The sequence below is a fragment of the Melanotaenia boesemani genome, chromosome 6 (genome assembly GCF_017639745.1).
Source record: "Melanotaenia boesemani isolate fMelBoe1 chromosome 6, fMelBoe1.pri, whole genome shotgun sequence".
Taxonomy (NCBI): Eukaryota; Metazoa; Chordata; class Actinopteri; order Atheriniformes; family Melanotaeniidae; genus Melanotaenia; species Melanotaenia boesemani.
Window position 1 is genome coordinate 21,842,103 of NC_055687.1, and position 13,498 is coordinate 21,855,600.

The following is a 13,498-nucleotide window of genomic DNA, read 5'->3' on the forward strand; positions in this document are numbered from 1 at the left end:
TAAGAGTAATTATGTAAAAATCAACCTTCCCTTTAATATGACAACTTCTATGTAAAATGATCATAGATTTAAAAATAAAAAGACTACTAGGATGACGCTGCACCGTCTTAACAATGGTTTATCGCTGTGTTTGCAGCTTTTAGTATTGTGTAGCATCATAGGCTGCTATTACCTGAGGTTATAAAAGCGAAGCTGCCAGGCAACAAAGGTGGGAGCAGATGCAGGTGGATAGGCATGTTCACAGGTGAGGCCTTAGCTTGGGAGTAAATGTTTCTTTTTGATTTGTCTTATGTATATCATTCATTAAAACAATCCTGTATTTATTATAAACAAAAACACCTTGATGTCAATCTCTGAGCAGAAAATTTATTATATAAACATTTGCTTGTTTAGATTTATTATCTACCCCAAATGATGGGATGTTTAAAGTATACATTTATCATGAGTGGAAAAAAAGAAACTTGTCTCCCAGGCATCTCTATGGGACACTTTTATGTCCCTGCTAATATCAATCAATATCAATATGTCCTTGCAATTTCCTGACAGCTTTAATTCAAGGTTTGTCAGGCCATATGTAAAGTAAACCTTTGCAACTACGTGTTGCACAACTCGGGGAAGTCATGTTGAGCAATCTGAAGTCAGGTTAAGAAACATGAGTATCACTTTCAGGTCGCAAAAGTCAGATCTGAAGTATTGACATAAATGAAGAGGCGTATACAACAGTGTTGGGTTCATTTGAAGTTTCATCAGTTCAATTGGACAGATCACGTTGTTAAATAACTGTATTGTCAAACTAATCCTCCTTAATGGTTTTATCTACAGTAATTCAATGGAATACCAAGTGGTTAAATTATTCTGTTTTATCAAAGCATCTAAACCAAATGAATGAGTGATAACTATTTGAAAATAATGAAGCTGAAATGTTTTCTCTGATTTTTATGATCTGTGTAAGATGTCCAGCAGTGTTATCAGCTCACAATCTTCAGCATAAATAAGGACAAAAAGCCGTGGAAGCGAGGGCACAGCCCCGACAGAGCCCTGATCTCTACATCATCTCGTGTCTGGGAATACATGATGAGACAGAAGGATTTAAGAAAGCCTACATCCACAGAAGATCTGTGGTTATTTCTTCAAGATGTTTGGAACAATCTACCAATTTCTTCAAAATCTGTACCTAGAAGAATTCATGCTGTAGATTTCTCCTCTGTTTATTTAATGTAATTTGTTATTTGGTGAAAAGAAAGTAATATTGAAAGATTTCTTAGTTTATACATATATATAGTATATGTGGGGGGGTATGTATGTATGTTATTGCTATAAAAGAGCATTTGCATCACATTTATTCAAAATGCACAGAATAAACAAGAAACAACACATTCTGTAAATAAATTATTTAGCTTTATTTTGATTGTGGTTGTGGTGGTACAGCAGTTGCCAAAAGGGTGGAGATAAGAGGCTTAGTTCAAAGTATATGTCAAAGTGTCTTTTGACAAGACACTAAATCTTGAAATGAAGAATAGAAATTTTTTTTTGTCATCTGAGTATGTATTTATGTGGGTAGATGTGACCTGTGGTATAAAAACACTTGAGTTTTTGAGTGACCAACATGGCTGGTATTATAAATGTGGTCCAATTATTTGAACTGACAGTCTACATTTACAACAGCTTCTAATTTTAAAGTACATTTTCAACGTGGCTGTATTTCCTGTGAGTGTACTACCAATATAACTAATACACAAGAGAGAAATATTGCTCAAAACTTTTCTTACCCAGTAATTCTGGTTTTAGAACAAAGTTGAAATCATATATTAAAGATGGCTCTTTGAAATCATGCATACCTCAAATAAGGATGTAAAAAATGTGTAATGCTGATATAATTTAGGTGACTAAAATTTCATTAGATTGATTTCAGTACCAGATATTTAAGCAATTTTTTGCTCTTGGGCTTCTCTGGAAGGTAATACACATGCCTGCATGTGTGTGTATTTATACACACACACAGTCTTAAACGCTGAAAAGTTTAGTAGCACACCCAAAAGGAAGCAGTATGACAGAAAAAGATTAGTCAGAACAAGTATTTTGTCAAGCAAGACGTGAATTTGAGCATATTTTATTTTCACCTTCTGTCATATCATCTGTTTTGCACTTTGAAGAATGCAAATAGTTCACTTCCAAGGAAATCTAGCAAAAGCGAAACTTTACACTCCTCTTCCTCCTTTCTGTAGGAAGAGGAGTAAAGAGGAAAACAGTGTTTGGTAAATTATGTTCTTTATATGTATATGTATATGTTGTATATGTACAACCCCAGGTAAAATATAAAAGGGCAGATTTATAGGAAACATCGTCCCATTTAAAATAATGGAAGGGGTTTAGAAAACTATTAAAAGAAAATAATTCAACACTTTGTGTGTCAAAAGATTGTGGTTGTGCACTGTTAGCTCTATCAATGCTTAAAATCATGATAACGATTAACAATTTTTATATATCTGTTCATGTTGGCTGTCCCTGGAAAAACATCTTTAGATATAACTATAGATGGAAATAGATAATTATATAATAATAATAAATTCCAAATTCAAGTCTAAAACTGATGGAAAGGTATCGGGTACATATGTACAATTGATACCTCAAAACAGCTTTAAAAGCTGAATAAAAAAAACAAACAAACCCTAATTTCCTGTTTTTAACTGATCGTTTTGGTTGGTTTGTGGTTTATAAGTGTATAACAGCTCAACTGCATATGCTTGTGATTTTCTTCAAGATAAAGCATGCTGAGAAACGTGTCACGTTTGTAATGCAAATAGAAGACGGAGTGATTTCAGTTGATTTATTTACTGCTTAAAATGAACAAAAATCCAAGTTTGTTATCTTGCAGATCACGTATGCACATGTATCACACGTTCTGAAATCAGCACATGCAAAAATTAAACATGCTCACAAAGTAAAATACATGCAAATAAATGTTTTCACATTGGGAATTTGGAGAAAAGTTTGAATATACAAAACATGTAGTTTCTCAGATTTTTGGAGAAATTAACATTTACAATTTAATGATGCACATTTTTCTTCATTTGTTTACTCTGGCTGATTAGATTTTGAAGACATAGAGAACTATATAACGGCTTCATACTGCTTGACTGAAGTCATGGGGAAGTCAGCGGATGTTTTGTTAGCCACAACTGAAAACACTTCTTGGTAAATACTTATTCAACATGATAGAAAAAAAAGCATTAAAACAAATGAAACATTCTATTAATGTATTTATCTTTGCAGATGTATTGTCTAAATCAAATCTAGATGTCATCTTGAAAGCTATTTTTCTTACTATTAATACAAGTTTTATGTAGAAAAAAAAGCAAGAAAAAGAAAAACAGCATAAACTCAGTTTGATTAATATTGCCTGTCAGATGGTTATTTCTTCTCTTGTCTCTTTGTCCCCATTGATGAAGACCACTTTGCTCTCTGCGAAGCTTAAAGGAGTAATTGCATCTCTTCCCTCCAATTGGCAGGAGGCATCTGATTTTCGGGGATTCCGTGAGAAGTATGATGACAAGGAGCGAGATGATGCAAATGACAAGTGGTCCTCTGCCAGAGCACTCTCCAGGACAAAACAGATGGACTTGCGAAGCTTCTTCTGGAACTCATGACACATGAAAACGTAGAGAATGGGGTTCAGGCAACTGTTCATGAAAGCCAGACTCACAGCCAGAGGAGATCCAATCTGAATAATGTTCTTGAGATCTGGGTTTCTAGAATGCTGCAAGCTTATAAAACTGACGACATGAAACGGCAACCAGCAGATGAAAAATGCAGAAACAACTGAGAAAATGATTCGGTAAGATTTCTGTGGCCTTGTCCTCTGCAGACGCCTGGCTCGGACGGCTATGGCTATGTAAGAGATGAGTATTACCAGGAATGGGATGATGAAACCCATCACAAAGCGTAAAGTATAGAGACTCACTTGTTGTTCTTTTGTCATTTTTAGATAAATACAACTCTTTTTCCCATTTATCTCTGTGATGTCACGAAAAATGACAGAAGGGATGCTGAAGATTGCAGCAGTTACCCAGATTACAGCACTTATGATCTGAGCTTTGCACACTGTGCGCTTGTTGTGTGCCCACACCACCACCCAGATGCACAAGCATCGATCCAGACTTATGGCTGTCAGAAAAAACACACTGGCAAACATGTTGACTGTACTGACTAAGTTGTGAATCTTGCACATCTCTTTTCCAAAAGGCCAGTGGTGCTCTTGATAGAGAGAGATTATTGAGAAAATCAAGCATGCCATAAAGAGGAAGTCAGCCAGGGCCAAGTTGAGAAACCACACTGAGTTGACTGTTTTCTTCATTCTGAAGCCTGTCACGTAGATGACAAGACCATTACCCAGAGTCCCAACGATGAATATCACACAGTAGATGACCACAGAGGCCGTGATCATGTTTTTGAGAGTCGCATCCTGCTCAGATGATCGAACCACCGTGGAGGTGATGTTATCTGATAACAGAAATAAATGTTGGTAAATACATATTCTGAAATATGCACTAAGAAAACAGGTGGCTTGTCTGGTACATTTTCTATTAGATCTACTATCTTTGCTTTAATTTAATTTAATTTAAAAAAAAAAAAAAAAAAAAAGCTTATCTTGCATATTTAAAGAGTCTTACCACTTCCCATCTTCCTTGTTGCTGCAAGAGTAGGATCTTTATTCTAAGCAGATGTCTATCTGGTCCTGCCTATACTTGATCTGTTTCTGGCAATGCCTCCTTTACGTGTAGCCAATGAGAGTGCAGAAATGTACAGGAAGTTGAAAAAAATATTAGCAGCATTACAATATTTGGCTCTCATGCAGTTTTGCAAGTAAAACTGAACCAAGTAAGGAATTTGTTTGTAGTTTTTTCCAAATCTAGATAGATATGAAAAAAAATGAGAATTTTCCCCAAAAGATTTAAACAGAAGTCTGATTTTATAAATAAATAAATAAATAAATACACTCACCCCCTCAAATTGGTCAAACTCAGATATATTCTATAATCTGAATCTGGTAAAAATGCCCACACACACACACACACACACACACACACACACACACACACACACACACACACACACACACACACACACACACACACACACACACACACACAATCCTAGAGGAAGTTACAATAGCTTAAGATGGACATTACCAGCATTTTGAATGTCACATTCCTGTATCTAAATTACAGGAACTTGCTTTTGTTATCATACGGAAATCACACCTTGAAACCCCATTTTGCACAGCTTGAGTGATGTCTAACACACTCACGCAATGCACATCGTTAACCAGAAAACTGAACCAGCACCAGTTGTTTTTCAGATTTTAATGCTTGATTTCTTAGAAAAGTATCAAACATTAGTACAATATGAGAATGCTACCATTTATTGTCAAGAGTACTATGATAGTATTCATAGTGTTCATGCAGCATGGAATGACTAAGTGATGAATTTTTTGAGAAACATTAGCATGTTTGTGCAACAGATCAGTTGTAAGCGACGGTCTGGTCGATCCAGCTGCGCAGGTAGGACACACGGGCGTATACAGCAGGGGTGCGCACGTTACAGTTGGATGTACCCCAAGACACAATACCCACAAGGGACCACACACCACTTCTCTCACAAACCAGAGGGCCGCCGGAGTCACCCTTAAAAGAGAAAAATGTGTTTAATAAATTGACACTGACAGTGAAATGCATTTTTTATCCATAAGTTGATTTTACTTGGCAGTGCTTCATTCAGTGATCAGGCTGATTTGTGCAACTTTGTGCAGAATATCTTCTTCATCTTCTTATGCTTATTAATTTCTGTGCATCATTTTTAGGCATTGAATTAAATGTTACCTGGCAGGAGGACACTCCAGAAGCACCAGCACAGATCATGGCATCAGTGATTCTGTTACTACCCCAGTAACTCTTGCACTGATCAGGACTGAGCAGAGGCAGGGCAGTCTGCTGGAGATACCGAGGGCTCGCTGTGAACAGAGAGGTGGAGATGAGTCATGTATGTAGCAGTGTGTTTATTTAATTTTTTTCTGTAGATGCGCTAATGCATATGTACACTGATGACTATAAATATATTTTGCGTAGCACATGGAGCTGCTGACTTACAGGTTTGTCCTGTCCTACCCCAACCAGTGGTGACACATTTGGTTCCAGAGGGGAAGCTGGTGCTGGAGGAGGCCAGGCAAACTGGAGACACACGCGATGTCATTTGTGCGGGGGAGGACAGCTTCAGAAGTGTGATGTCATTGTTAAACGTGTTGGCATTGTAGTAAGAGTGTGTGATGGCCTGGATGGAGAGATAAGGGTAAATTAGACACAAATGTAATGTCATTTTGAAACAAAACACACAAGAGCTTGCATCTTCATAGAGAAACCTTTAGGTTTTGTAAAGTCTTTTCTTACCTTTGCAATATATATGACTTGAATTGGCTCGCTATTGTACTGACGATCATGCTCTCCCAGGATAACAAGGTGGCTTGATGGACTAGAGAAAATAAATATTGTCTGGGTAATTAGGCCTACTGCTCATTTGTTATTTTTTGTGTTGTGTGTTACATCAAGTTACTTACGACACACGGCAGTGAGCGGCAGTGACCACCCAGTACTGACTGATCAAGGATCCCCCACAGAAGTGGAATCCAGTGCGATCCTTAGATAAAAGAAATAAATGTGTTTTAAAACCATGTAGTGAATCAATTAGGTATCTTGTGGTTGAAAAAACATTACAGTGGATGCAGAGAGTGGATCACTCACCTGAAGTGAAACCTGCCAAGGCCAGGACCCAGACACAGCATTCTCCCCATTTACAATCTTGTTGTATCCACTCACCTGGGGTTTAATAGCAGGCACTCCACACCCTAAGGCCCAATAACACAATGCAAGATAATATATCTGTTTCAAAATGTGCAGTATATGAAAGGATTAGTCAGCAAGCAGTATGCATATTAGTGCTTGCAGTCATTTGGAAATGTGTCATACATTATCATAGAGCAAAAAAAAAAAAAAAAAAAAAAAACACAATTCTGGATTGTGGGGTTTGCACAGATAAGTGTGTTGAATGAAGGTAAAGCACCAATTACTCACCCAGTGTAGAGGCCACAAGAGCCAAACAACAAAAGAGCAAGAACATAACTGTCGCTATTCACGTCCCTGTGTCTCATCTGTGTGCAACTTTCTCTTTTATGGTTTTAGTTCATATGTTTGACCCTGAGATCTGTGTGTTGCTCAACACACACCCCACCCATTTCACCTGTTCCACCTGCCCACCTTGGGAAATGACCATCTGGTGACAAGTATTGTATCTCAGACAATTTCTAACTAACCTATTTTTTAGGAAAGAAATTGCTGCATCACCATTTCATTGTTGTGAAATAGCAACGTGTGCTGCCTTGTTACTGCTACAAAAACTGCATTTGCACCACATTCAGTAAGTTAAGCTTACATCTTGTTTTTAAACTTTAAAATGAAGAGACAAGAAAAATCTGAGTAGAAACTCTTTGCTTCACTTTAACTAATACATAAACCCTTTTTCTCATACATTTCTCAGGATGTAAAAATGAAGATACACCACAAAGAGACACAGATCTACGCCTTTGTGGTCAAAGTTAAGCTGCAGGTTTCAAGAAGTTCAATCACAAACTGTTCACAATTTTAGTCACTGATGACAGTCCTCTGAATTACTGTCATGCAATGATTTTACAAACTGTAAATGACAAGAGGCATAGTAAACTTCAGAACTGAGAGAGAGGTGATCTTTATTGGTTTGATAACAGGCAATGGCAAATCAAAACTTTTTTTAAAAGAGGTCATGCAGATCACAAATAGTCATCATATGGGACTAGATGTTGAAGCATTTGGTGAAATTTGACTGCTTAGACTGGGTAACTTTAACACAAGAATTGAAGCAGAGATTAATCTGTATTTGAATGGATTGTCCGCTTGGCAAGAGAATAAATTAGACAGTCAGTAAATATGTTACCATTTATTTGGATTGAATATGTGACATGCTACATGGGAGATAAAGATGTATTCAGTCAACCTCCTCAATAGTTGGGCCAGAAGAGGAGCCAGGTCCAGCCCCACCTGGGAAGCCACCGGGCATTCCTCCTGGCATTCCTCCTGGCATTCCCCCCTGGTACAGCTTGGAGATGATGGGGTTGCACACCTTCTCTAGTTCCTTCTGCTGGTGTTCATATTCATCTTTCTCTGCCATCTGGGCAAAAGAAGGAGCGCATATTTTATCATGACAAAGGCTTTAGAAATTGTTTATAAAACCAATGTTAGAAGGAAGCGAAAATAAATTCCTACTGTACACAAGCTGGGACGTCTACTTTCTTAATTTCTGCCAAACAGGAACTGGTCTGCTATGAAGAATCACAGTTCAGGTCAGCAGAGTTTTTACCTGGTTCTTGTCCAGCCAGGCAATGACTTCGTTGCACTTGTCCGTGATGGTCTTTTTGTCCTCAGGGCTGATCTTTTCTTGCAACTTCTCATCCTCTACTGTACTCTTCATATTGAAGGCCAGAGACTCGAGGGAATTCTTGGCTGTGATTTTGTCTCTCTGGGCCTCATCCTCAGACCTGAACTGCTCTGCCTCTTGCACCATGCGCTCAATGTCTTCCTTACTCAGACGCCCTTAGAAGAAATACACAGTTTTATTCATTCATTCATTTTGTTGTGTGGAATATTCTCTTGGTTTTATGCAATGTTAGCTTTGTAATGCTTTAACTATGGTTGCACCTTTGTCATTGGTAATGGTGATCTTATTCTCTTTCCCAGTGCTTTTGTCAACTGCAGACACGTTGAGGATGCCATTGGCATCAATATCAAAGGTCACCTCAATCTGAGGGACTCCTCTGGGAGCAGGTGGAATACCAGTCAGTTCGAACTTCCCCAGGATGTTATTATCCTTGGTCATGGCCCTCTCACCTTCATAAACCTTCAGACATTTATTCAAATTAGATTGTAATACATCAGTGAACATTTTCAGTGTTCAAGAGTGATTGTGTGAACTGTTTCTTGTAATTTACCTGAATGAGCACACCAGGTTGATTGTCTGAGTAAGTGGTAAAGGTCTGGGTTTGTTTGGTAGGAATAGTGGTGTTCCTTTTGATAAGGACAGTCATCACTCCTCCAGCTGTCTCAATTCCCAGAGACAGGGGCGTAACATCCAGCAGGAGCAGGTCCTGTACATTCTCAGACTTATCACCAGCCAAGATGGCCGCTTGCACAGCTGTTAAGTTTCCAAAGGATGAACTCGCATAACTAAAAGATTTATGTGGAACAATTCATTTTTCAGCACATTTCAAAACAGATTTCATGCTGAATACTGTAGCGACCTACCTGCACCATAGGCCACAGCCTCATCAGGGTTGATGCTCTTATTTAAGTCACGACCATTGAAGAAGTCCTGCAGTAGTTTTTGAATCTTAGGGATACGTGTGGAGCCTCCCACAAGGACAATATCATGGATCTGGCTCTTGTCCATCTTAGCATCCCTCAAGGCCTTCTCAACAGGCTCAAGGGTTCCACGGAAAAGGTCTGCATTGAGCTCCTCGAAACGGGCCCTGGTGATGGAAGTGTAGAAGTCTGTGCCTTCATAGAGGGAGTCAATCTCAATACTGGCCTGGGTGCTGCTGGATAGGGTGCGCTTGGCACGCTCGCATGCTGTACGCAGGCGACGCACAGCTCTCTTGTTGTTGACAATTTCCTTTTTAAATTTGCGTTTGAACTCTGCAACAAAGTGGTTGACCATACGGTTGTCAAAGTCTTCACCGCCCAAGTGTGTGTCTCCTGCTGTGGACTTGACCTCAAAGATGCCATCTTCAATTGTCAGGATTGACACATCAAAAGTACCACCGCCGAGGTCAAAGATGAGAACATTACGCTCACCGCCAACCTAAAGTAAATGGAAGGAATTACTAAGAGGTGGATAAAACAGGATAAGGCGTGAATTTGAGTGGTCGGGTAGTTAGTTACCTTTTTATCCAGTCCATAAGCAATGGCTGCAGCAGTGGGCTCATTGATGATACGCAGCACATTAAGCCCAGAGATGGTTCCAGCATCTTTGGTGGCTTGACGCTGGGAGTCGTTGAAGTAAGCAGGGACTGTGACAACGGCATTGTTCACAGGCTGGAAAGATAAGACTTTAAATAAATGAATAGCATTTCTCTCTGTATTTTACACATTAAAACTGTGCGAAACCTCCAGTGAGACTTTCTCAAAATAAAGGAGTAGTTCTTTTTGGTGGCAGTGTCATTGTGGTGATGGGCAAGGCACTTCACCGTCCTTGCCTATATCAGTCTGATCCATTACTATCCATTATTATTATTCTTTGATGGTTTTGCAAGACATTGTCTGCATTTATTATTATTTACCTTGCCAAGATAAGCCTCTGAGATCTCCTTCATCTTGGTGAGAACCATTGACGATATCTCCTCAGGAAAGAAAGTCTTGATCTCACCCTTGTATTCTACCTCCACTTTCGGTTTGGAGGTGTCATTCACAACCTTGAAGGGCCAGTGTTTCATATCAGATTGCACCACAGGATCATCAAACTTGCGACCAATTAGACGTTTAGCATCTTGAAAAAATTTAACAGAAAAAACAACACAACATACTGTGAGCAAAATATAAGGTTCACAGTGTATGCATAGTTTGACTAGTAGTAATGTATGGTCTTTCCAAGGGCCAGATGTTGCACTGTCAGAGGTTGGTAAATGCTAACCATTCAAACTATTTAGTTTTAAATGAGAAAAATACTATTGCAAGTGAAATATAAAATAAAAAGTAAATTGAAACACCAGGCACTTTTTCTAAGATCATCTGCAAAATTTAAAATCTCATAAATTTAAACCCTAAGTATTGATTTAAAAAATGTACAATTTTCTTTTCTATAAACGTCTATGAATAAATAAAATTAAATTTATTATACTGATCAGTACTGACAGCAGTGGTTGCATTGCAGCATCCTCAGTAGGCATGCCAGGGACCTTCCCAATGTGCTAGATGCATCAATATTTATTGGTGTTTGCAAAAGTGTTTTTAACTGGGATGCTCAATGTTGTTTCTTATGTAAACAATTTGTTACCTAATGCTAGACCTCTAAGACCATAACTGCATATTGAATAGCTGAATTGATTCTGTGAAATTTAGTTATCATTGCAAATGAGTTATAAAGTGCAACTGAAGCAACTCTCCTAACCTCTGTTTAGGCTTGGGTAATGTTCAGCATAATGTGTTCATAGTACAAGTAAAATTATTGCTATGTGCAATGCAAAAGTTGACAAGTAAGACAGATATAAGATGTCTCAAACATCCCAAAATTCTGTACACTTTTTTTTGCATTTTTTTTCTTTTTTTATTAATGTGCTGTTTTGTAGTCATTACCAAATACAGTGTTGGCTGGGTTCATTGCCACCTGGTTCTTGGCAGCATCTCCAATAAGTCTCTCTGTGTCGGTGAAGGCCACATAACTGGGAGTGGTTCTGTTTCCTTGGTCATTGGCAATAATCTCCACTTTGCCATGCTGAAAGATTCCCACACAGGAATACGTGGTCCCCAGATCAATACCTACAGCTGGTCCTTTAGACATCTTAAATAAATAAAAGAAACACGTTTAGTTATAGCACTTTAAATTTCAGAGTGTAATCCCAGATTAGTACATGTATCATCTCTAATTATTATTATTTGATGTTGGTAATTACTCTTTTTTTGTCCTTTGACTAAATTATTGAGTTATTATAATTTTAAACCTGTATGTACCTGTTTTTATGCACACCTATGTATACCTTTTGTAGGTATCTACAGGGGTGTACCTGTACCTGTGGGTGTCCACATACATGGACATTGTTTACAGCCCATCTCATAATGAAGACCAAATGACTAGACAGTATCACACAGCATTTAATTCTGTATCTACACTGATTATCTCCTCTCTTAGCAGCAAAACACAAAAGAGTCTCAGTCAGGCTTTTCAAATGTGATTTACTGATCCTTTAGTAATGATCAGTGCATCTACTTTCCAACAGCTGACTCCAAATAGCACGCAGTTGCTATAATAAGCATCAGCATGTCTACATGCCATTGAATGGTAGGTGACTAGAAATTTGAGGACCAGCTATGAGAGACTCATGAGCAAGCTTTCTTGGTTTCTTTTAACAAATTTTGTAAAGAAAGATGCCCACAATCTTCAGCTTTGATGTTCCGTAATATACTTAACTCAAAACTAAATCCACAAAAGCCTCTTGTTTCCACAAGTCATTGGGTGTGTGCCCCAGGCAGAGGCTGGAGATAAATCTTTTTTTTTTTTTTTTAGTAATAGTAATTATATCACAAACACAGTGAACTGGACTATTCCTCTACACCTAAATCTAAACCTGGATTTACTCAATTTTGATAGTTTTTTTTTTTTTCTTTACTAGTGGTGGATGAAACCTTCTTTTGCTTTCCAACAACTTCAGCAGCCGGTTGTTACTGAATCCCTTATCTGGTTGTGTAAGCGAACAGGAAATGCTGACACAGTGCTTCTGTCTGCTAGTTTTTACATGGAAATGAATGAGTAAAGCCAGATTTTTGTTTGCTAGAGTTGTCTATCTGTGTTTTCCCCCATGTTTTCTGTTTCAGTTTTTCATGTTGTTTGACAAAAAAAAAAAAAACATGCAAGCTTCACTCATTTGGGAACTTTTTACTTCAGAGTTAAAATCTCAAACACATCTCAAAGCAGTAAGCAAGACACAGACTGTGAAGCCAGGCCAGAGTGCAGTGCTTTTTCATATAAGCAGTTACCTTGTGGAGTTAGACGTTCAAAACTTGAGTTTACAGAATTAAAATGATGCTTTGTTTTCAGCCAGCACTCAGCCGTCTGAGCTCCTCTCCAGCACTACTTCCCTTGACTGGCAGGGGGACTAAGAGGGTGAGTGACTCTTCTTACCCGAGTATATAGACCTCTGTGTGGGGAGAGCCCATCGGGGTGTCAGGTGACGCTACCAAGGAAAGTTCTGGGCCCATGTTTCTTCTAACTGGATGAATCTCCCTTGAATGAAAGCTTGCTATTCTTATCTCTGTAGCCTTCAATTAGCTGAATAAATTAGGGCAAGAAAATGTGATGAAACTCTTTCATTCAGCCAAAAAAAAAAAAAAAAAAAAAAAAGAAGAAGAAGAAAAAAAAAGTAGCCCTTAATATGGATAATATTGCTCACATGCGTTATTACTCATGCTGTAAAGATACTGAATGGTACACAGTGTTTGCAAACTAAAACTAAAACTAACTTTTGTCTATTAATCTCAGCTATTAGATGCACAAAATAGGCAACTTGTGTTATTAATTCCCTTCAGAGGGTTTGCTTTGTGTTACGCTCTCACTTTGTTTAAAAATATTTAACATTTCCATCAGGACAGAATAAATGTTGTGGCTGTTGCAAAAAAGGTTTCTCAGGAAGGGGTTTCTGTAGTTTATA

The 13,498-nt window shown here is 38.2% G+C and overlaps 3 protein-coding genes across 3 annotated transcripts; all 3 read right to left on the reverse strand.

Annotated features, from left to right (window-relative positions):
• Positions 1-2,813: 2,813 nt before the first annotated feature.
• On the reverse strand, positions 2,814-5,285 carry LOC121642047 (chemokine-like receptor 1). The gene is made up of 2 exons (XM_041988516.1): positions 4,671-5,285; positions 2,814-4,500 (listed from the first exon to the last, which is right to left on the reverse strand). The coding sequence occupies exons 1-2, from the start codon at positions 4,678-4,680 to the stop codon at positions 3,404-3,406; spliced, it is 1,107 nt and encodes a 368-aa protein (XP_041844450.1). The 5' UTR covers positions 4,681-5,285; the 3' UTR covers positions 2,814-3,403.
• A 63-nt stretch (positions 5,286-5,348) lies between these two features.
• On the reverse strand, positions 5,349-7,235 carry LOC121642048 (chymotrypsin-like protease CTRL-1). Its single transcript, XM_041988517.1, has 7 exons — positions 7,125-7,235; positions 6,795-6,898; positions 6,611-6,690; positions 6,444-6,525; positions 6,147-6,327; positions 5,880-6,010; positions 5,349-5,684 (listed from the first exon to the last, which is right to left on the reverse strand). Exons 1-7 carry the CDS (start codon positions 7,168-7,170, stop codon positions 5,523-5,525), a joined length of 786 nt encoding a protein of 261 aa, XP_041844451.1. The 5' UTR covers positions 7,171-7,235; the 3' UTR covers positions 5,349-5,522.
• Positions 7,236-7,777: 542 nt separating this feature from the next.
• hsc70 (heat shock cognate 70) lies at positions 7,778-12,977 on the reverse strand. Its single transcript, XM_041989239.1, has 9 exons — positions 12,828-12,977; positions 11,430-11,634; positions 10,418-10,623; positions 10,020-10,172; positions 9,384-9,939; positions 9,071-9,273; positions 8,781-8,979; positions 8,443-8,675; positions 7,778-8,253 (listed from the first exon to the last, which is right to left on the reverse strand). Exons 2-9 carry the CDS (start codon positions 11,632-11,634, stop codon positions 8,071-8,073), a joined length of 1,938 nt encoding a protein of 645 aa, XP_041845173.1. The 5' UTR covers positions 12,828-12,977; the 3' UTR covers positions 7,778-8,070.
• Positions 12,978-13,498: the final 521 nt, after the last annotated feature.